This window comes from Marmota flaviventris, chromosome 9, assembly GCF_047511675.1.
Source record: "Marmota flaviventris isolate mMarFla1 chromosome 9, mMarFla1.hap1, whole genome shotgun sequence".
NCBI lineage: Eukaryota > Metazoa > Chordata > Mammalia > Rodentia > Sciuridae > Marmota > Marmota flaviventris.
Genome location: NC_092506.1, coordinates 6,927,733 through 6,949,058, shown reverse-complemented (window position 1 = coordinate 6,949,058; position 21,326 = coordinate 6,927,733). Strand labels below are relative to the sequence as shown.

General features: G+C 54.2%; 3 protein-coding genes across 11 annotated transcripts; 1 reads left to right on the top strand and 2 right to left on the bottom strand.

Moving 5' to 3' along the window:
* On the bottom strand, positions 1-3,471 carry Cfl1 (cofilin 1). Its single transcript, XM_027944161.2, has 4 exons — positions 3,373-3,471; positions 1,171-1,478; positions 869-945; positions 1-668 (listed from the first exon to the last, which is right to left on the bottom strand). The coding sequence occupies exons 1-4, from the start codon at positions 3,373-3,375 to the stop codon at positions 556-558; spliced, it is 501 nt and encodes a 166-aa protein (XP_027799962.1). The 5' UTR covers positions 3,376-3,471; the 3' UTR covers positions 1-555.
* A 1,440-nt stretch (positions 3,472-4,911) lies between these two features.
* Mus81 (MUS81 structure-specific endonuclease subunit) lies at positions 4,912-11,708 on the top strand. 7 transcript variants are annotated; one of them, XM_027944158.3, is made up of 16 exons: positions 4,918-6,021; positions 6,110-6,284; positions 6,455-6,540; positions 7,014-7,112; positions 7,276-7,344; positions 7,493-7,578; positions 8,826-8,966; positions 9,118-9,213; positions 9,309-9,430; positions 9,520-9,617; positions 10,181-10,297; positions 10,390-10,485; positions 10,638-10,766; positions 10,840-10,943; positions 11,323-11,456; positions 11,539-11,708. In XM_027944158.3, exons 1-15 carry the CDS (start codon positions 5,887-5,889, stop codon positions 11,426-11,428), a joined length of 1,659 nt encoding a protein of 552 aa, XP_027799959.1. In that variant the 5' UTR covers positions 4,918-5,886; the 3' UTR covers positions 11,429-11,456; positions 11,539-11,708. The 7 variants fall into 7 exon arrangements, 4 of the variants coding, with proteins under 4 accessions (XP_027799961.1, XP_027799960.1, XP_027799959.1 ...); XM_027944157.3 differs by having other exon boundaries at positions 5,059-6,021; positions 11,373-11,456; XM_027944159.3 differs by lacking the exon at positions 11,539-11,708 and having other exon boundaries at positions 4,917-6,021; positions 11,301-11,446.
* A 715-nt stretch (positions 11,709-12,423) lies between these two features.
* On the bottom strand, positions 12,424-19,176 carry Efemp2 (EGF containing fibulin extracellular matrix protein 2). 3 transcript variants are annotated; one of them, XM_071616045.1, is made up of 11 exons: positions 19,148-19,176; positions 17,920-18,037; positions 17,645-17,693; positions 16,805-17,011; positions 16,143-16,265; positions 15,747-15,863; positions 15,485-15,604; positions 14,150-14,269; positions 13,937-14,063; positions 13,515-13,710; positions 12,424-12,736 (listed from the first exon to the last, which is right to left on the bottom strand). In XM_071616045.1, the coding sequence occupies exons 2-11, from the start codon at positions 18,028-18,030 to the stop codon at positions 12,575-12,577; spliced, it is 1,332 nt and encodes a 443-aa protein (XP_071472146.1). In that variant the 5' UTR covers positions 18,031-18,037; positions 19,148-19,176; the 3' UTR covers positions 12,424-12,574. The 3 variants fall into 3 exon arrangements, with proteins under 3 accessions (XP_071472146.1, XP_071472147.1, XP_071472149.1); XM_071616046.1 differs by lacking the exon at positions 19,148-19,176 and adding an exon at positions 18,697-19,139; XM_071616048.1 differs by lacking the exon at positions 19,148-19,176 and adding an exon at positions 18,343-18,488.
* Between the last annotated feature and the right edge of the window lie 2,150 nt (positions 19,177-21,326).

The following is a 21,326-nucleotide window of genomic DNA, read 5'->3' as shown; positions in this document are numbered from 1 at the left end:
GCATTAACAAGCCTTTTTATTGTTGTCTTTTTTTTGTTTTGTTTTTTGTTTTTTAATTGAAGGTCGCTTACTGGTCCTGCTTCCATGAATGGTCAAGACCAAGAGAAAAGGGAGGGGAACCAGCCGGCACAGGGAGGGATCATCTCCACAATATTCCATTTATACACAGAACTAAACAGACAAGCACAGAGTCACTATTGCGGTTAGAAGTTGGCAGCATGGGATGAGGGAGGAACAGGTGGGAAATAGGGGTGTCGTTAAAAAAAATACAGCCCCCCCCCCCCAAAACTGGGTGCCTGGGGGAAGACTTGGTCTGTTTCAACCCAAGAGGAATAGAAGATCAAAAGCAGTTTGGGAAGGCCAGAACCGTCAGGGATGGAGGGAGGAGGAAGGTCCAGGGGGTGGGGGGGCTGTTTGGCAACTGGGGTGAAGGGAATGCCCTCCCCCTGCTGGGATCCCCCCAGCCCCTCCGGTCTGGCAGGAAGGGGGCAGCCTGCAACCCCCTAGGGCAGGTCTGGGGCTGCCAGATGCTCCAGGCAGGGGGCTGGAGGGGGCTCACAAAGGCTTGCCCTCCAGAGAGATGACGGCACTGCCCCCCAGTTTTTCAGCCAGGGTGCAGCGGTCCTTGACCTCCTCATAGCAGTTTGCTTGTAATTCGTGCTTGATCCCTGTGGGGAATAAAAAAGAGCATCTGTGAACAGGAAGCACTGGGGTAGGGGGTTTCTGTGGCTGGGAAGAGAAATCAAGAGCAGATGGACGAGATAAGAAACCGCCCAACAGGAGTGAAGATGGGAGGGGAAACCCCCTCTTGCCATGTCATTCACCCCACCTGCAGCCGATACAGAAAAGTACACATTGTGGTCTCTACCTGTCAGCTTCTTCTTGATGGCGTCCTTGGAACTAGCATAGATCATTTTGCTCTTAAGGGGTGCGGATTCAGGGGCCCTAGAGACAAACCAAGAGTCAGGAAACTTGCCACCAACTGCCCTCAGGCTCTGCACAACCCAGAGAAACACTTGAGCTAACCTCCAGCACTGAGGAAGTTTGTCAAGTTCCCCACTAACAAGTGTTATTTTACAAACCCTCCTCCAAATCCCCTCTAACTAGTAAGACAAAAGTCAAGCTCTTCTGAGAAAGGAGAAGACAAAACTGCCTGAATGAGAAGCTCACCAGAAGATAAACACCAGGTCCTCTTTCTTGCTCTCCTTGGTCTCGTAGGTAGCGTCATAGAGGGCATAGCGGCAGTCCTTGTCTGGCAGCATCTTGACAAAGGTGGCGTAGGGATCATCCACAGTCTGGCCCACATCACCTACCAGGATCTCCTTGCCCTCCTCCAAGATGATGTTCTTCTTGTCCTCACTCAGGCAGAAGAGCACTGCCTTCTTACGCTTCTTCACTTCCTCTGGCGTTGAAGACTTGCGTACCTTCATATCATTGAATACCTTGATGACGCCATCAGAGACAGCCACACCAGAAGCCTGAGAAATGAAACCAGACACACCTCATAAGAAAAAGAATTCTGTAGAACTGCTCCTTACAGTCCCTCCTTTTTGTTCTCAAGAAATCTCTGTCTGGATGCCAAGTACAATCCTTAGCCCTAGTCTCAAGGGCTCACTAATTCCCTTTCCAAGGCAAGTCATTACTTTCCCACTCAAGTTACCATCAAAAAACCAAATACATACAACCACTGCATGGCAGCCATGGAAAAGACCTTCAGTTACCTAGTTCAAAATCCCCTGTCTCCCATCTTATAGGATAGCAACTGGAAACCTGTAAAAAGCAAAGCCTTGGCTGCACTGTGAACCCAGAATTAAAAAAACCCATGGGCTAAGAGTTTGGTTCCTACTCTTGGTACTCCATCTCAGTCTTTGGATAAAGGGATGCCTTTGAACTTCACAGGCAGAAGGACCAAACACCTGGGTCCTAGTCTCCTCTTCAAAGAGGAAACCAAGATCCTACAACACTCCAGATGGGTCACCAACAGGTATACAGTTAGTTTTGGCAAGCCCATCAGAACGGCTCTATGCAGTTATTACAAAACGACACTCTTCCCTTCAGAGATCTTCCCCAAACAAGAAAGGAATTCTAACTCCCAATTAGGATCCTGCTGGACAACTCTCTGTCCTCCAGGAGTGGTTCTGGGACCCAGAGTTGCTAATACCAGGCATAACTCTAGTTCCCAGCATCTTCGAGCCCTCTTTAAACTATGCTGGATCGTACTAGAGGAAGCTCTAAGGAGAGGCAGCGACTGTCCCTGGCGAAATCCGCCCCCCCCCCCCCACGGAACGACAGCGGAAGCTGGCCACGTGACTCGGCCACTTCCGGAGTAGGCGGAGAAGAGATGGGCTAGGTCCGGCCCCCTCCCCGAGAGAAACCCGTTCGGGAAAGGCAGTGGCACCTCCAGGACCTCAACATCCAGAAAGCGCCTTTAAGGACGGGACTGTAGGCCTGTCAGCTACAGGCTGTAATCTGGGAGCATACACAAGCCTTAGTTCTCGAAGCCTTCGGGCAAAATATAGGGGGCGGAACGGTTTCCGGGCGGTGCCCGCCTGGGTCACTTCCCTAAACTCGGCTCCACCCTCAGGCCCCATCCGGCAAAGCCAAAGGCCCGTTTGTCCGGAGCTTTCAGCCCCGGTGGACAGGCTTGAATGTATGCGCACGCGCCGGCCGGTCGACAGTGCTGTTCCAACGCTGGCCGGCGGTACAGGCGAAAACCCAGTTCGCAGTGCGCGCTCGCTCGCTCCCGAGTAGGTCCACGGCCTCTAAGATCCACTCCAAGCCTTACAGTGCAAGCCCCTAACCGTCGGCCCGGCGCCCCAAACAGGACACCGTCGACATAGCATCCCCCTAGGCACCGCGCCCCCGCCTCTCCCCGGAGCCGGCATTCCCTGCCACCTGCTCCCGAGACAAACCCGCCCGCCGAGGGAGGGTAACGAGGAGAAAGGAACAGCCCTTGGGTGGGGCGCGCGCGCCGAGACCTCTCGCGCGCTTTTCTCTGGCCGCCCCCGGGCCAGGTTTGGACGCCGCGTGCTCTGCCGGGGGCGCGCCCTCGTGAAACGCGCTACGCCGGCTGCTTCGCGAGGGGCGCGTACCCGCGAGCCCCCTCCCCCACGCCCGGTGTCCGCGCGGGCGCACCAGCGGATGGGGGAGGGGAAAGGAGTCCAGGGGGCGCGCGAGCGACGTCCCAGCCGGCCCTTCCTCGCTCCCAAGGGCGCGCACGCGCGGACCAGCGCCGCCCGCCCCTCAGTGCGAGACCCTCATCCCGCCTGGGGCGCTGGGGGAGGGGTTGCCGACATCAATCCCCGGTGACCCCCGCGCCCAAGCGACCGATCCGCAGCCGCCTCCCCTCGGGCACCGTGACCTGCCGCTCACCATGTTTCCGGAAGCGAAAGGAAGACGACAAGAAGAGCCTACGAAGACGAGAGCCGCCGCAGCTGCTGCCGGGATCCGACTGAACGCGGCCTCTCCCGGCCCCTTCCGTTTAGTAGGAGCCGCACAATGAGGGGCGGGGCGAGCTTCCGGCGCTCCCCGAGCGGGCCGACGGGAAATGGAGTCCAAGGGTCCTGCGCCGTCGTGGGGTTCTCTGGGTAATAGTCTGTCGCATGGCCCACCACCCTGCTCCGCAGTGCATGCGTGGAAATGTAGGCCGAGGCAGCTGAAGGGGCGGAGACATGGCGCGGAAAGTGAGCCCATTGGTGGAATTTCCCAGGAAACGTTCTGATCTGAGCTATAGTCCCGGCGCTGCGTAAAATGACCTGAAAACCTTTCCCTACTAAACCGTTCCCCAGTGAAACGGTTTTTCTACGACCCATCTGTCACTTTCTGAATCCCTTAGTCTTAAGTTTTTATCTGGAATAGAATTTTGCTTCTCTGAATCGAAGCAACTATTCATTGGCCTGGAATCTCGTCCTAAAGCAAGGAGAATCGCAAGTATAAAGGTGTCCTAAATAAATATTTGAGTACCTTTCGTATGCGAAGCCACTGTGGTCTCCGGAGGAAAGGTCATATGCAACTTCAACAAAATAATAGGAGGGAGAAAGGCCATTAGGAAAAATTTGAAAGGGGAGCTTTGTTCTTGCTTAAAGATGTTTGTAAAATCCATTAGGCAATAAAGAGGGGAGGCGAGGATTTGTGCATTCAAGAATTCGTGTGCCTTTCACCATATAGGGAGAAGAGGGGAAAGATACCAAGCTAGATTTGAACCTAGTTCATAGGGTTATGGCTATTCTGATACTCGCAAAAAGGAGCAGGACCTTAAGGGTAAACTAGAGTGGGAAGCTCTGGGAAATTTTCGTTAGCCTAGAACAATGGCCATGACTTCACATTCTGCAGGAAAAGAAGGCAAGGTGGCGAACATGTCAGAAGCAAGGGGAATTGGCGACCTTAATCCCATTAGCAGAATAAAGAGTGTAAATGGAGAACAGTGCCAGGGAATGGGGTACCTCACAGAGCATGCCGGGGGTTGTAGTCGGGGACACCCAAACGCACCGCCGACGGGCCAAACTCCTGGAGCTTCAGGTAGAGGCGGTAACTCGACTCCGCCTCCCCCAAGCGGGGGCGCTTCAAGAGGCTACTAGCACCACCTTTTTAGAAATTAGCATTTTCCCAGAGCAACGAGGAGGGGGAGGGGGCTTCGCAGTTACCCTGGAGAGCTCTCCGCCCGCCCCCGATCGCGGGATGCCCTAGATGTCCTTATTAGGACAAGAGACCAAAGGGGGTGGGGCCAGGCCGAAAGCCGACTTCAGGCTCCTTATAAGGCCTCGTGGGGAGGGAGGCGGGAGTCGGGAGCCTGCTGGGGATGCTACACCGCTGGCTAGGCGGAGTCTGAAGGGCGGACCTGAGCTCTGGCGCCCGCCTCTCTCCTAGCAGGCCCGCACCTCCCGACTTCCGGCAAGATAGCTAGAGGCCTGGGCGGGGAGCGGGAGGGGTTGCTTCAACCCGTGTCCTGCTCCATTGTAAGTGTCCGTCAACCCGGAACCTCTTTTAAGGGTCCTCAATCCACTCGAGGATCCCCCACTTCGAATGAGCCACAGAAGTGACGAGTGTTCTTTTCTACCTTTGTCTACAGCCGGCTACGCGAGATCCGACCACGTGCCCACCTGAGGCCTCCCCACTTACTTGCCAGGACTGGCGGCATCTCTTTCTTACTGTCTTTCTCCTACTTTTCCTCTCCCTCGGTCCACCTAGCTTGGGCTTTCTGTGCACATCCCCGACTTCGCAGCCCCAGTCACACCCACACGCCGCACACGCAGGGTCCCGCGGCTCCGGATCACTATTTCCTCATCCTTTGCTCTTTCTGCCTTACCCTTGGGTCCTCATCCCTTGCACACCTTCCTAGATGTCCCTCCCACAAATATAATTACACTCACTTGCCCACACCCCCTACAAATCTTTTCAAGTCCAGTCTCTGTCCAACCTCCTTTGCAAAGGTGAAGCTGAAATTCAGACCTTGGAGCAGCCAAATTAAGGTTGCTCCGTTAAGCGCCGGCTCAGTCTGCCCTCCCAGTCGCAGGAGGCGCTGTCGGTCTTCCTATTGCTTGCACAAGATGCCCCTGCTCACTCATTGGAGAAGGGTGGGAGGAAGGGGCGTGTCAAGGCTCCAAGGCCTGGAGACGGCGGGTCCTGAAGGCTGATCCTGGACTGGGGGAGGGGAGGCAGCTTAAGCGAAAGGTGATAGTGACCGCTCTCCAGTTAGTCGTTTCGAGTAGTGCAGGGGCGGGGAGGGCGGCAGGAGGCTACCCTCCAGCTAGTTACCCTCTGGGGCCACGTGATTAGACAGGTCCCGCCCTCACACTACCCCCAGCCAGGTGTTCCAGTCCCGACCCCAGAACTGGAGGTGCCCCAGTCTCACGGGCTCGAGGCGCCAGAGGATCCGCCCTGGGACTCATGGCGGCGCCGGTCCGCCTGGGCCGAAAACGGCCGCTGCCGGTTTGCCCCAACCCGCTTTTCGTACGCTGGCTGACCGAGTGGCGGGATGAGGCGGCCAGCAGGGGGCGTCGCACGCGTTTCGTGTTTCAGAAGGTGGGTTCCAGTCGACTGGGAACAGGTGCTGGCCGAACCAGACGACCTGACCTATCCTGACCTAGTTCCCTTCCCCTACCCCTGCCAGGCGCTGCGCTCCCTCAGGCGGTACCCTCTGCCCCTGCAAAGCGGGAGGGAAGCTAAGATACTCCAGCACTTCGGAGATGGGCTCTGTCGTATGCTAGATGAGCGGCTGCAGCAGCACCTAGCTTCAGGTGGTGATCGCCTCCGGCAGGAATGGGAAGATCCTCCGTTTCCCCCAGGTGCAGCCTCTATCTTGAATACTTAAGTTTCGAGATTCCCAACTCCTGTCCTAGTTGCTGTTTGACTTGGGGCTAGTGATTGGCACTCACATACACAAGCAGACTGCATCCCAGACCTCGCGACTGCCAGATTACTGTGATGCGGGACTCGTTTTCTTTTGTTCCCACAGATAACCCAGCTTCTGGCTCATCATCTGGAGAGATGCGTCCAATCCAGAAAGGGTCACCTGCCCATGTCCAGGACTCTTCCATGCCAGTGAGGAAACGGCAAGGGGACTGGGAAACGAAATGGGAGTACTGCGAGTAGGATTTCTTGATTTGAGAATGTTAATAGGCCTGAGTCCAAATCTCATGGGTGATGCCTGGCCTGGGGCAAATGACTTATCTTCTCTGAGACTGTGTTTTACCTGCAATGGGAATATTGACAACAGCTGTAGAGGGAATTCCTTAACTAAGCTATTTAAGGGGGCCCAGCCCAGGAAGTAATGGGGCTGCTGTTGGTGTTCCTGCTCTGCAGTGGGTGGCAGAACTGAGGCTGGGCCAGGCAGCTGCCCCCTGCTCTGCAACTCTGCACTGTCCCATCCAGATTTGCAGGGGGTCATTCAAGAAAACTGGAGGCAATTGAGGGACTTGCTCAGCACCATGAAGTCAGCTGAAACAGCCATGCCAGGAAATGAGCCGACAGTGACTTGCCGGCATTTGTGTTCAGAGTCCCTATGTTCCTTTCAGGTTCTTGCCCAGCCCCAAGCAGGAGGCTCAGGTGGCTACTGGCCAGCTCGGCACTCAGGAGCCCGAGCAGTTCTGCTGGAGCTCTACCAGGAACACTTGGTTAGTGCCTGGCCACACTGGTAATAGCCAGTAGAGGCAGTGGGGGTGAGGGGAGGCTCCTGGAAGTGCCTTTCTGGCTAAGGTGGGCAGAGAACATCCCTGTCACTTTGGCAGAATGAGGAGGAGCCTCAGCACTGAACCTACCCTGTTGTTTCTGTTTAAGAATCCCGCAGGCCGCAGCTTCCTAACCAAGGAGGAACTGCTGCAGAGGTGTGCCCAGAAGACCCTCAAGGTGAGCACCAAGGTGGAGGAAGACAGATGGAGCCCATCAAACTGCACTTCATGGCAGTGAGCAGTGGCATGGGTCCTGGCCAGCACCTGGAGCCAGCTTAGATTTGTAGCACTACAGGCTCTCTGAGGGTCTCTTTCTCTATCAACAGGTAGTCCCTGGGAATGCTCAATCCTGGCCAGCTCTTCGTTCCCTCCTGCATAGGAACCTGGTCCTCAGGACACACCAGCCAGCCAGGTGAGACCAGCTTCAGGGAATACAGGAGGCAGGGACAGGATACATGTGATATTCTTGGTGAGTCCCTACAGTTGCACAATTTGCTGTTGAGGCAGGGAAAGACTGGCCTTTCCCACAAGGAGCCTACACTAAGCTGGGAGGCTGAGAAAAGAGGATTGCAAGTTCGAGGCCAGCCTCGGCAACTTGGTGAGACCCTGTCTCAAAATATAAAAAGGGTTAGGGATGTAGCTCAGTAGAAAAGTTCTCCTGGATTCAGTCTCCAGTATCAAACCAACAAAGGAGCCCACACTGTTGGAGTACCAGGAGCATGTGAGCAACTGGGGGCAGGAGGGGATGGAGGATGGGTGCCAGAGTTGTTACAGGAGCTGAAAGCCTTTGCCAAGGAGAGGGCACTTAGCATGTCTTAAAATTTGCTTTTCTTGTTTGGTTTTGGCAGTGGGAATTAAACCAGAGGGTCTTTACCACTGAGCTACATCCCCCAGCCTTTTTACTTTATTGCATCTATTTTGAGACAGGGTGTTACTCAGTAGTTCATGTCCTCTCTAAGTTGCTGAGGCTGACCTTGCACTTCTGATTCTCCTGCCGCAGTCTCTGGAGTTATTAAGATTACAGGCATGGGGGCTGGGGATGTGGCTCAAGTGGTAGCGCGCTCGCCTGGCATGCGTGTGGCCCGGGTTCAATCCTCAGCACCATATACAAACAAAGATGTTGTGTCCGCCGAGAACTAAAAAATAAAAATATTAAAAAATTCTCTCTCTCTCCCCCACTCTTTCTTTAAAAAAAAAAAAAAAGATTACAGGCATGGCATGTATTAAAATCTGGCTGATAGGCCTCCACCACCATATCCCACTTTCTGAGATCCTAAGTACTTGGTAGGTTGAAGTGAGACTCTAAAATTTAGCAAGAGGCAGACTCAAATTTTAAAAAGCTGGGAATGAGGTAGAGTGTCCCTGGGTTCAATTCCCAGGGCAAAAAAAAAAAAAAACCTGGGAGGGGACTCATAGGTAGGAGGGAACAGAACGAGCAAACGAGGAGAAAAGAGTTTTTGCCTGTGACATGTATTACACAGGGCAAATAACAGTATCTAGGCCCCCGGGAAACTGATCTGAGAGACGAGAAGACAGGGAGCCAGTGGACTTGTTTTTGTACAGGGCTGCCAAGATGGAGAGAGGCCCGCCTAGCTGGGTGACAGCCTGCCAGATGTGAGTGAAGAAGGGAAAGCTATATTTGTCTCCTCCACCTCCCAGGTACTCACTGACCCCAGAGGGCCTGGAGCTGGCCCAGAAGTTGGCTGAGTCAGAAAGCCTGAGCTTACTGAATGTGGGCACTGGACCTGAGAAGCCCTGTGGGGAGGAGTCAGCAGTGCCAGGAGCAGCCTCAGCTGAGCTGTGAGGAGGAAAGGGGGGGCGGGGCAGAAATGAAGCCAACACCACACCCTTATCTCCATGATCTACACCTGCTGTCCTACCTTCTATGGGTTGTAGGGGGATGCCCTGGCACTGGGAGTTCTAGCCTCACATAGAGCACCCCCCTCCATAGTGGTGCCAGTGAAGGAGGGGTCCATCAGCCACTGCTGGAGCTGAGGCCTAGAGAGTACAGGGTGCTGTTGTGTGTGGACATCAGCGAGACCAGGGGGTAAGTAGAGGGGGGAAAATCCATGAAGATGATCAGAAGATGCTGTAGGGTAGAGCGTACTGGACTGATCTTGGTCTCCCTCCCTGTTATTTCAGGGCAGGACATAGGCAAGAGCTGCTCCGAGAGCTACAGCGGATGCATGTGGCCCATACAGTGCGCAAGCTGCACGTTGGGGATTTTGTGTGGGTGGCACAGGAGACCAGGCCCAGAGACCCAGGTAAATGGCTGTGGATGGGCAGGCATTAGAGGCAGGCCTTGGGGAGAGAGGTGGGACACAAGCCAATGGGTTCTTTGACTTCTTGGCAGCCAGACCTGGAGAGTTAGTCCTGGATCACATTGTGGAGCGCAAGCGCCTGGATGACCTGTGCAGTAGCATCATCGACGGCCGCTTCCGGGAGCAGAAGGTTCCTTTGCTGGATGTCCTTGCCTTGCTTTTTCTGCCTGCACCAGGGTCACTGCCTCAGCCCAAAGGCAGCTGGGGAGCACTGCTGGGTGTTCTCAAGGCAGAGCCCTCATGGCATGCAGCCACGCCCCATTAAAGCTGCTGTAGGCAGCCCCAGGTTCAGATCCCCTCAGGCCACCAGGAATATAGTGAGAATGGAGGATTCTTAGGTGGGCCCAGGAGCACGTTAAAGACCCCCTCTGTACCCAGCCCCTGCAGTCTTGGTTAAACAGGGCCCAAATGTCTGCAAATAGAAATGCAGAGGCTGTGCCTTGGTCCCTGCTGCTACACTGATCCTAGATCAGAGGCCACATAACCCAAGGAAGTCTTGAAGGATGGGCAGTTTCAGAAACAGAGAAGGGCTTTCCCACAAGTCACAGCACAAGCTCAGGTGTAGAGGCTCTCTGAGATAGCAAAGATGAGGAGGCTAACTGGTGAAGACAGTCACACAAATGTGACGTGATGGACAGCCCAAGCACATGGGCTTACAGGCCTAACCGTCTGCTCCTCTGTCTTCCTCCCTAGTTCCGACTAAAGCGCTGTGGTCTGGGGCATCGGGTGTACCTGGTGGAGGAGTATGGCTCAGTCCACAACCTTAGCCTTCCTGAGAGCACACTGCTGCAGGCTGTCACCAACACCCAGGTAAGCCACAAGGCAGGGCCAGGCTTTCAGGGGATATGGTCTATGGTGGTTCAGGCCAGGATCTGCCACTTCCTGTGGGTCCTTTTCACCAGGTCATTGATGGCTTCTTTGTGAAGCGCACAGTAGACATTAAGGAGTCAGCTGCCTACCTTGCCCTTTTGACAAGGGGCCTGGAGAGACTCTACCAGGTAAGCAGATGCACCTGTCTCAACTGGTCCCTTACCTGGGCCATTGCTTCCCCAAGGAGGAAGGGCTGGCTCACTGAGGCCTAGGACTGGGAAAGACTGCTGGGGGCTGACCCTTAGAGCTCTAGCCTGGCCTTAGTCCCCTCTTCCCTCAGGGACACACCCTACGCAGCCGTCCCTGGGGAACCCCAGGGGACCCTGAGTCGGGGGCCAGGCCCTCCCCAAGCCCACTCTGCTCACTCCTCACCTTCAGTGACTTCAACACAGGAGCCATCAAGAACAAGGTACTGCCTCTGCCCAGTTTTTCTTTAGGCATCCTGGCCCCCACCACCTGACACATGCCTTCCTCAACCTCAGGCCCAGTCTGTGCGTGAGGTGTTCGCCAGGCAGCTGATGCAGGTTCGTGGAATCAGTGGGGAGAAGGCAGCAGCCCTGGTGGACCGATACAGCACCCCTGCCAGGTACATCCCTGGATGGCCTTCTAGGGGTCCTCAGCCCTTGCCCTCCTTGCATGGAATATAGCTTAACCTGTGCTTTTGGAGAGTGGGCCTGGCTCCATTGGACTGTGCAGAGCCAGAGTTGGGCAGATTCAGCTGAACCCAGGGTTGCTTATGGAGGTTGGTCAGCCAGGACTGGATGATGTCCCAGATATGGGGGAGGGTGCAGCAGAGAATGCTTCCTGGAGGAAGGGGCTGGGGGGGGGGGGGGGCTTTTGCTACTTCTGTCCCAGTGTTCCCAGGAAGGGGGCAGGGCAGGATGGAGCAGAACCAAAATGCCAGGCACAGGAAGTCTGCTGTGTCCTGATCTCCCCACCCCAGGTTGACCCTATTCCTGCTTCAGTTCTCATTGTGCTGGCTCAGATAGTCAGCCATCAAATACCCCATCCCCAGCCTCCTGGCTGCCTATGATGCCTGTGCCACCCCCAAGGAGCAGGAGATGCTGCTGAGCACCATCAAGTGTGGGCGTCTGCAGAGGTGAGAGTGGGAGAGAATCTGAGGGAGTCTGGGGCCTGGGTCATGCTAGATCCCAGCCAACCCTGCCATTCTCTTCCTGTAGGAATCTGGGACCTGTTCTGAGCAGGACTTTATCTCAGCTCTACTGCACCTACAGCCCCTTGACTTGAACTGCAACCAGAGCCAGAAGCCATCTGGCTCCCCTCCCCCCAAACTACCCAGCCTTTTAACCAGGACTTTTGGGGCTACAATAAAAATCTTGATGTGTTTGCAGACTTATGTATTATGGAGGCGACACTAGGCTCCAGGGCCCTTGTAAAATATGCAGCAAGTAGATGAAACCATATGATCCTGGGTTGGTTTTTTTTTCTTTTTTTTCTTATTTTTCTTATGCAGTGCTGAGAGTAGAACCCAGGACCTCCCAAGTGCTAAGCAAGCACTTTACCACTAAACTACACCACCAGCCTGTCTAGTGTATTTTAAAGCAAGCTTCTCAGGACCTGGAGTTCCCTGGTTAGGGAGATGGAGTCAGTGGGGCATTGCAATTTTGAATCTGTATAATCAGATGGCCCCTGACCATACAAAATTTCCTTTGGTAAGAGGTTCTGCAAGTTGGAAAAGATGAAAAACTACCCACTGGTTGCCTAATTTTATAGATTAGAAAACATGCCCAGGAAGCTACCTAGGACTTGTTCCATACCTAATTTGAGGCACAGCTAGGACTGGAACCCTGGGCATTCTGTTACTGTCTGGACCAGGGTTTCTCAGCCAGATCTAAAACTCAGCTGGGGCCCAGGATCTGCATGCCTTATTACCTTCTTCTCCCTCAGGGTGACTGAAGCCTGTGACAGAGTTCCCAGCTCCCATCAGTGGAGCCCCTCAGCCTGAACACAGAGCCCCCATCCCCCTTTAGGTAGGCTTGGCCTGCCTCCCATAAGCCCAGCCCCTCCTCCAGGCTGAGGTTACCCACCACCTCAGCCACCAGGACTCCTTCTTTCTCCCTTTATTGCCTTTCTCTTTCTGCCCTTCACAATATCTCCCTTTTAGCAGAACAGTCATTCCTGAGTCCCAAGCTCCTTGGCTACAGGGAGCTGCAGGGAGGGTAGCTCCTCCTTCTCCCTTGCTGCAGGTCCCTCCCCTCAGAAGGTGTAGGCCCCCACGAAGATGGTGAGTCTCAGTACAGAGCTGGCCCGGTAGCTCATGAGGGAGTTCATGGTGACCATCTCCAGGTCCAGCACGTACTCCCGGGGGCCCGTCACTGGCCGGGCGAGGACCAGCATGGCGCTGACGTTGTTGATTTGCTGCAGGGCACAGTGGATGGCAGGAGATGTAGACTGTGTCAGCCCATGTGCCAGGACCCTACCCCAGCATCACCTCCCTCCCTCTGGCTGAGAGGTGGGGAGACAGTCCTGGCCATCAGGCTATAACCCAGGTTCTCATCTGGCTCTGATACCCTGATTGTCTCCTCTCTCCTTTACCCTGCCCTCAGATTCTCCTCTCCCTGCCGTTTTAGGTAAAATTACGTAACAAGGGTTCACACTGATGATTCAAGACCAGGTGTGACTTGAAACTGATGGGGACCTCTGGTGATCCAGAGCAGGCAGATTCCCCTTCGAAGCAATCAGTTTCAAAAAAGAAAAGCTCTTAACACCAAACACCTCATCGTGCTGAATACAGCACAAGGACCGTGGGTCTGAGACCCTCTCACTGTTCACAGTGAGCCACACATAGACCCCCACCCCTACAGCTTAACAGAGATGGATTTTTGGACCCCTTCACAAAACTCTGCCACTGTCCTATTTTCATGGGTGAAGAAATTGTGGCCAAATAGGAAAACCAGTCCCAAGGTCTCAAACCCCAGTGCCTGAGGGCCTGTTAGAATTGCCTTTAACATCTACAATTTATACCTTAGGAATGTAGAATGCCCCCTGGCTTCCCAAGAAGTCCTACCTCCCAACGGGGAGCTTTTGAGAGGAGAGTCTGGGCATAAGTACAATCTAGTTTCTGTTGAGGGCTTCCTGGAATTCCATTTTGGAGTATGCATGTCAGTTGAGGGGTAGGAACAGAGGAGAGCCTTACCCTAATGTAGAAGTCCCCCTGTGAGTTTCCAGCACGAATCTGAAAGGCATTGTAGGCGCCAGGGTAGACAGAGGTCGCCTGAATCTGGAACACATCTGCCGGCACGCTCCGCTCTGAGGTGATGCTCATGTAGCGGTGCACGATGGACGAAGGCTGCTCCCGACACAGGGGGTTGGAGGCAGGACAGAGGCAGCGGCTGGAGACCCCCCAGGTGGGGGAATATGAATGAGCTCCTGGCCCATCCCCCAAAATTGCCCAACCCGGAAAGGAGGGACTCCCAAGAGGCTCTGCCTACTTCTGATACAAGACTATAACTCCCACCAGTCCTCAGGGGCACTCACCAGTCCAATAAGATGCCAGTCTGCTCCACAGCCCTCTGGGAGTTGTAGTTTTTGTAAAGGCAGTGCATTGAGCTTACTTACTTGTCTGACACCTGGACATAGGGCTCCAAACAGCGGTTGGTGTCCACACAACGGTAGCCCCCATGGAAGTTGACACAGGTTTGGGCCTCAGAGCACTGATGTGCTCCAGACTCACACTCATCAATGTCTGTGCCAAGAGAGAGGGGCTAAGAATCGGGCTTTAGGCCACAGGCCTGACATTACTCTGCCCACCCCCCTCCGGGGAACTTGTACCTTGGCAGAGGCGTGTGGCCAGCAGCTGGTAGCCCTGTGGGCAGTGGCACGAGAAGCGGCCTGGCTCATTGACACAGCGGTACTGGCACAGGTAACTGGAGTAGCTGCACTCATCAATATCTGAGGGAAGGCAGGGATGAGGACTCAGGCCATCCTCATAACTGAGTCTCACAAAGGTGTACTGAGAGAGCCCATTCCCAAGTTGGGCTGAGTGTGGGAAGAGAGGGCAAGAAAAGCTCTGCAGATCTCAAGAGGAAGATAGAGGGCTCAAAGAAAAGTCTGGGTATAGCTCTGTGGTAAGAATTCAGCATGTGTGAGATCCTGGGTTCAATCCCCTGCACCACCAAAAAGAGGAAAAAAAGAAAAGTCTTCCTGCCTTCTGGCTCACAGCTCTCTCTTCACCCCAGGACTGTAAGTACAATAAGTGGGGTGGACCCTGGGAATCTGGAGGCTTGGGTATGAATCCTACTGATTTGGGGGGAACTTCAGTTTCCCTGTCAATAAAATGAGCAGTTAAACAAGTCCTGAAAGTGCAGCCTGCTCTAGTTTTCAATAATCTATCTGATAATTCCTGCAGTCCACAATCAGGCCAAGCACCCAGTCACCTCTGCACACTGTGAACTACACAGGCAGGGCACCATTTTTCTGGCTTTGTTCCCCTCATGCTGCCAGGTACCAACAAGGCTGTATTCCACAGTGAAGCATAATATAAACAGAGACCATGCCAGGTGACCTGGAGTGAGAAATCCAGGATAGAACCCTGGCACTATCTCACCCTTGCTGTGTGAACTTCCGCAAGTTACTTAATTTCTTAGTGGGAAAATGAAAGTCACTGTTTACCCAGGACTTATGCTTATTTTCTGCAATCCTCTCACAAACCTGGAGAGAGAGATTAATGTCCTCATTTTGGAGAAAGGAAAAAATCATACCCACCTCCTATGATTGAAAACAGGATGAAACGAGGCCAAGTATATGAGGAAAGTGCCCAGAACAGCCTAGTTCTCAGTAAATGGTTCACTTTTTAAGATTTGATGAAGCCTGTTATTGTCCGACTTCACCCTCCATACAACCCATTGTATAGAAAAAACAGGCTTGGAGAGAAGAGTGACTTGCCCTAGTGCAGATTCAAACCCAAGTGGGCATGACTCCCAGGAAGAGTAGCACCCAAATCCTTCTCTGTTTCCCCAGTGAACTTCAGTAGGGACCTAATTGCCTTCCCCACCAGCCTAGCCCAGAGTACATAGGAAATATGTGGCTACAGAAGATAGGACATTAAAGAAAGCTGCAAGGCCTGGGGAACCAATGTAGGAGCTGGGACAGGGGTGGGATTCTCACCACTGCAAGAGAAGCCATCTCGGTGCAGCTCATAGCCCTGGTGGCAGCGACACAGGAAAGTCCCATAGGAATTGAAGCAGCGCTGCTCACACGGGGCCCCCATGTCACACTCGTTCACATCTAGAGGTTCCAGGAAGGAAAAAACGGGAAGGGTGAAAGCCAAAGAATGGTCCAGAGCCCCCACTCCACCTAGGCTGGTCAGGAAGGAAGCTCCCTGACCTCACACCTCCCTGCCCAGAAGCCTGGCCTGGCCCAGCCTCACCCACACAGGAGCGGTTGTTGGGCCCCAGCTGGAAGCCCGGCTCGCACTGGCAGCGAAAGGAGCCAGGTAGATTCACGCAGCGGTGCTGACAGTAGCGGTAGCGGCACTCGTCTATGTCTGAGAACGAGGGCAGAGCACAGAAGTCAGGTGGGGCCCAAGCAGGCTGGGACTTAAAGGCTCAGCACCCATAGTCCTATTTGTTTCTAGGGGGATTGTGTCAGCCAGGAAACACCCACATACAATCTTCTGTGTCTGATAACAGGAGGGCACAGGTGACAGGGGCCTAGGGGTGGGCTGGAATAAGGGTCAGGTGCTAGGACAAGAGACAGGTGAGAGTCAGGTGCTAGGAAAAGAGCCAAGCCAGAGACACAGAGAAAGGTTGCTCCCTGAACTCACCCACGCACTCAGGCCCGATCTTGCGGTAGCCATCAGGGCAGGTACACTGGTAGGAGCCAGGAAGGTTATGGCAATCCTGGCTGGGCCGACAGTCATGCAAAGCTTGGGCACACTCATCCACATCTGCAGGAGATCCCACATGCCATCAAACATGAGTGAGACACCTCAACTTGGGAGGGTGACACAAGCCACATGCCACTCACATGGATACATGGGTGATGAGTGACCCCAAAAAGAGGAACAGATGAATTAGACTGTCCAAGCAGCACAAGTAAGAGTCCATGTGGGGGCACCCCTAACCTATGACACCCATCAGGGAAGCTCAGGAAACAAGACCTCATCTATACTCTACCCTCCTTGGGGCAACACTGACTCCAGGATCCTCCCTCCCCCAAGGCCTATGGCTCCCAGGGGTGGGGTCCAGACCAAAAAGAAGGCAGGGGCAGAGACTGGGAGGCAGAGTTTTTGCATGTCTCTGCAGGAAACAAGGCAGGATCCCAGGGGCTGGCGGGACAGTGGGACACGCACAGGGTGAGGACGTGGATGAGGATATGGATGGCTCCCTGAGGAGTCTTTGAGCAAGGGAGGAAAATGAGGTCTGAGTTTTGAAGTAGCTTGCTGAGAAGAAAGGAAGCCTGGATGCAGAGTGGCCCTCCACTCACCCACACAGCTCTCCTGTTCGTCGGGCTCATAGCCTGGTGGGCAGGAGTTGGGGTGTTGAGCAGGGGGCACTGGTGGAGGGGGTCCCTCGCCATGTAGGTCATTAATAACAGCAGCTGAGCGGGGCAGGCACAAGTAGCCCCCGTAGTGATTGATGCATTTCATTTCTCCCTTGCAGGCCTCAGGGATGGTAAGGCACTCATTAACATCTGCAGAGAGGGACCTGTTAGACACAGCCAGTCTCCTGGGCTGGCCCTGGAGGGAGTGGGAGGCAAGGAGCCTAGCATAGTCACCTTTGCACTGTGATTGGGTAAGGCCTTCTCTCTACTCAACAAGCCAAGCTGCCTGCTCAGGACCCCTCCCCAGGGTCTGCCAGGGCTGGAGGTAGGGCAGCTGTTCCCACTGTTGCCCACATTCTCCCACCTCCAAGTGACTCTCCTCCTTTCTCTAGCTTTCACTTGGACCAAGAGAGATTTGCAGGCCTCTGACCCACCCCTATGGACACTGTCCTCCCAGATTTCAATGGGACAAAGAGCTGGCACAAGAGAGTGGTTCAGAGAGGATGTACACAACCTGGCCCCTCCGGGCAGGGCCTTATTGCTGGTTGGTCTATTGGGGGGGGGGGGTGTAGAGGCAGAATTTCCTGAGTTTTTTGGAGAGGAAAGGGCCAGCCTTAGGTGAGCTGGCTCCCAGGGAATCAGAATCAGCCTGGGTCCAACAGGACTGGGCTGAGAACAGGACCCTGAGGTCCTATTAAAGCTTTTGGAGGTGGCGGTGTCCTTGGGAAGCAGAAATTCCCTTCCCGGGTTCCTAGGGGTGGTTTGTCCCCCAGGCACACTCACCCCGGCAGTGCTGACTGTCTGGGTCCCACTCATAGCCATCTGTGCATTCCTGGAAGGAACCAGAGGTAGCCATTGATCACCCTAGATTTCTTCCAACGGGCCAGGCCAAGGCAAGGGCCTGAGCTCCACCACCCTCCGGCCTGCTCCAAACAATGGTGTCCAGGTCTTCCACCAACCAGGGGAAAGGAGAATCTTCCCCAGCAGCAGCCACCCAGGATCTTGGTCTCTCTATCCCTGCCCATCCCATCCCAGGCCAGTGGCCCCACTGTCCCCACCGTGTAGCTGTCCGGCTCCTCGGAATCCTGGGGAGACGCTGCCCCCAAGAGCAACAGCAGCAGCGCCCAGAGCAGTAGTGAACCGGGGAGGCAGGAGGCGAAGGGGAGCATCCTGGGGCTGGGAGGTGGTGGGCAGGGGTCAGGGGCCTCGGCCATGGCACCCCCCCATATTCTGTCTTGGGACTGGGAACCCCGGTCCCAGCCTTCTCCAGCTCAGGACCGTGTTTAGGGCCCTGGAAGCCTCCCGGAGCTGGGGGCTCACTCCTCTCGCAGGCCAGGGTCCCAGGCCCACCGCCCGGGGCCGCCCCGCCCCCGCCGAGTGCCTAGCGGTGTGGGCCGAGGAGCGCAGGCCTCTCGGCTCTGCGCTGCGCCGACTCCACGGACACTCAGGCCTGCGCCCTCCTTCCACCGACTGCCACTTACTTGGGCCCGCAGCGACCAGCTACTAAGCTGACTCCAGCAATGCCTTGGGCAGACGGACGGGCGGACAGCGCAGCTCCCTGGACGCACGGCCCCAGGAAGCGCCCCCCGCCCGCCCGCCGCGGCGCGGCCCACCCCGGCGCCTCCGCCCGCCCTTCGGCGGATTCCTGAGCCCGCGCCAGGGGGAGGGACCCCGACCCCCGCTTCTCCGCCCCCGGCCGGCCACAGGCCCCCACCCGATCCCCCGCGGCGTCAGCCGGAGCCGACTCCGGGCGCCCGGCCACGGTCCCCCAGTGCTAGGTCCTGGGGCCATTGGCCTTGATGCCAAGCCCCCATCAAAAATGTTATTCTGCGCACCTAGACTCTACCCAGTCTGTGCCTCCAGAATCCCATCCTATGCACCCACTCCTTAGTCCCGCGAAGCACGCAGGCTGATTCTGTGCCTCCCAGGGTAACTGGGCACCTAGACCCCCACTTGATACTGGTCTGCCACATCCTCACTCTAACTCGCTCCAGAATTTTATTTTGTGCCCTCAGACCATCACACTAAGCAGTCCCAAAACTTCATCCAGGCAGGAGACGCTCCCAGGCGCAAAACTGTCCATGTCTTCATCTGCCCTCCACCCCAGGCCCGCCTTCAGTCAGGTGGTCTCTTCACTCCTCACGGCCTTCCCCGCGCCCTGCGTCCGCAAAACTACAACAGTTTGGGGGCTGGGGCGGAAATTCCCTTTTGGCCCAAAATGAATGGAACCCCCTGAGAAGGCGGGCAAGCCTGAACTCGGGAGCGCAACGTGACTGGGGACAGTACCAGCCGCTTCCCGACCCTCCTCCAGCCCAGGCGCGCGGCACAGAGCATGCCTTGGGGGCGGAGTCTGGGCGGATCTGGCTCCCAGGAAGGGGCGGGGCCTCGCGTTGCCCACGTCTCAAGGCGGGACTATACGGGAAAGGGCCGCGTGTCCAGAGATCCCCCCCGGGGCCAGGCTGCGAGCGGGAATAGTTGCTCCTCCCTGCCCTTTCCCATCCCTGTATATCCCCACAATCGCATCCAATGTGGCTGCCAGGAGGGGATATACCGAGAAGGGAACGAGCAGGTGAGTCCTGAGAGCTTCAGGCGGAAAGGCTGAGGGTTAATTTCCCGCTCCTGCCACCGTTCTTCCCAGCCTCTGGGATGAGCATTTAAAAATCACCTTCATGGTGCAGCCTGTAATCCCAGTGATTCGGAGGCTGAGGCAGGAAGATGCAAGTTCGAGACCAGCCTCGGCAACTTTGCGAGACCCTCTCTCCAAATTAAAAATAAAAAGGCTGAGGATGTGGCTCAGTGGTAGAACGCCCCTGGTTCCAATCCCCAGTACCACCAAAAAACGAAAGAAAAGCAACCCTAAAACATAGCTCATTAAAATAAAAAAGACAGCCAATAACAAAGTGTTGATAACGGTATGGAGAATTGGAGGTGTATGTATGCCCAGGAGAACTGAAGACATGTATACACACACACACAAAAAAAAATCTAAACACACTCTTCACTGTATATGAAAGCCAAAGTGTAGAAACAACCCAATGTCCATCAACTGATGAGTAAACAAAATGTGGTACCTCCGCACAGTGGAATATTATTCAATCATAAAAAGGAATAAAATACTCGGGTTGTGGCTCAGAAGTAGAGCACTTGCCTCGCAGGTGTGAGGCACTGGGTTCGATCCTCAGAACCACATAAAAATAAATAAACAAAATAAAGATTTTGTGCCCATCTACAACTAAAAAAAAATCTTTAAAAAAGAAATACTGAAACACATTATAGTATGGATTAATCCTTAAAATAATACACCCAGTGAAGGAGCCAGACACACACAAAAAAACACATATTCCATTTATATAAAATATTCAAAATAGGAAAAGAGAAACTAATGGTTTTCCAGGTAAGGGGGGAACATGGAATGACTGCTAATGGATATGGAATTTTTTTAACTGTTTTGAAAAATGTTTTTATATGGGGTTGGGGGTATATAGCTCAGTGGTAGAGTGGTTGCCTGACATGCATGGGGCACTGGGCTCAATCCTCAGGACCACATAAAGATGAACAGGTAAAATAAACGCATTTCTGTCCATCTACAACTACAAAAAAAATTTTTTTAAAGATGCTTTGTAGTTGTAGATGGAGAGCATCCCTTTATTTTATTTATTTTTATGTGGTGCTAAGGATTGAACCCAGTGCCTCACCCATACTAGGCAGGTGCTCTGCCACTGAGCTATAACCCTAGCCCCTAGAATTTCTTCTGGAATGATGAAACTGCTCTGAAATTAGTAGTGATGGTTGCACAACTATGTTAATATATTAAGCAACTCAGCAAGACTCTGTCTCTAATATAAATATGGGCTGGAGATATGTTCAGTGGTTAAGCACCCCAGGTTCAATCCCCAGTACCAAACAAACAAACAACAACAACAACAAAAAAAAAAAAACATTGCGCCTACTCTATGTAGGCCTGTCCTGAACATTGAAGACAGGTAAATTGGACATCTCTGGTATGATTGGGAGGCAGATGCCAAGTGGGCACAGGAGCAGCAGGGGCTCATGGGGCTGAAGAAGGTTATACCACAGGACAGGGGAGCAGGGAAGGCTTCTTGAAGGAGGTGGCCCTTGTATTGACCAACTGCATAGGAGAAGCAAGAATGATTCCCCAGGGAGTACTGACCATCCTCTACCCCCACCTGGTTGCCATGTGTCTGAGGCCTATAATCCCCTGGGTCTCCCATCATGGCAGCGGTACCTTTATTGTCACTGCCCACTCAGTATCTATCCTTGTCTCTTTCTGATCCATCTCTGTATCCCCAGATTTTCCCAGAACAGTGGCCTAGAGCACTGTTAAATAAAGAAAAAGGATTGGGGTGGGGAACAGCCAGGCAAATAGAGGGACAAAAACATGAATGCCTGAGGCAGCTTGTGTGCTCTAGGGGTCTACCCCTACTTCAAGCCCAGCTTCCTTTAG

What these genes read in the sequence shown, in the direction of transcription:
- Cfl1 (XM_027944161.2), bottom strand. An exon ending in GACCTGGTGTTTATCTTCTG is followed by an intron (nt 946 to 1,170) that starts GTGAGCTTCTCA and finishes GTTTGTCTCTAG; the next exon opens with GGCCCCTGAATCCGCACCCC. An exon ending in CATCAAGAAGAAGCTGACAG is followed by an intron (nt 669 to 868) that starts GTAGAGACCACA and finishes TATTCCCCACAG; the next exon opens with GGATCAAGCACGAATTACAA.
- Mus81 (XM_027944157.3), top strand. Translation starts at nt 5,887, where the DNA reads ATGGCGGCGCCGGTCCGCCTGGGCCGAAAACGGCCGCTGCCGGTTTGC. An exon ending in CGCGTTTCGTGTTTCAGAAG is followed by an intron (nt 6,022 to 6,109) that starts GTGGGTTCCAGT and finishes TACCCCTGCCAG; the next exon opens with GCGCTGCGCTCCCTCAGGCG. An exon ending in AGGCTGTCACCAACACCCAG is followed by an intron (nt 10,298 to 10,389) that starts GTAAGCCACAAG and finishes CCTTTTCACCAG; the next exon opens with GTCATTGATGGCTTCTTTGT.
- Efemp2 (XM_071616045.1), bottom strand. Translation starts at nt 18,030, where the DNA reads ATGCTCCCCTTCGCCTCCTGCCTCCCCGGTTCACTACTGCTCTGGGCG. An exon ending in AGGAGCCGGACAGCTACACG is followed by an intron (nt 17,694 to 17,919) that starts GTGGGGACAGTG and finishes GGTTCCTTCCAG; the next exon opens with GAATGCACAGATGGCTATGA. An exon ending in AGACAGTCAGCACTGCCGGG is followed by an intron (nt 17,012 to 17,644) that starts GTGAGTGTGCCT and finishes CCCTCTCTGCAG; the next exon opens with ATGTTAATGAGTGCCTTACC.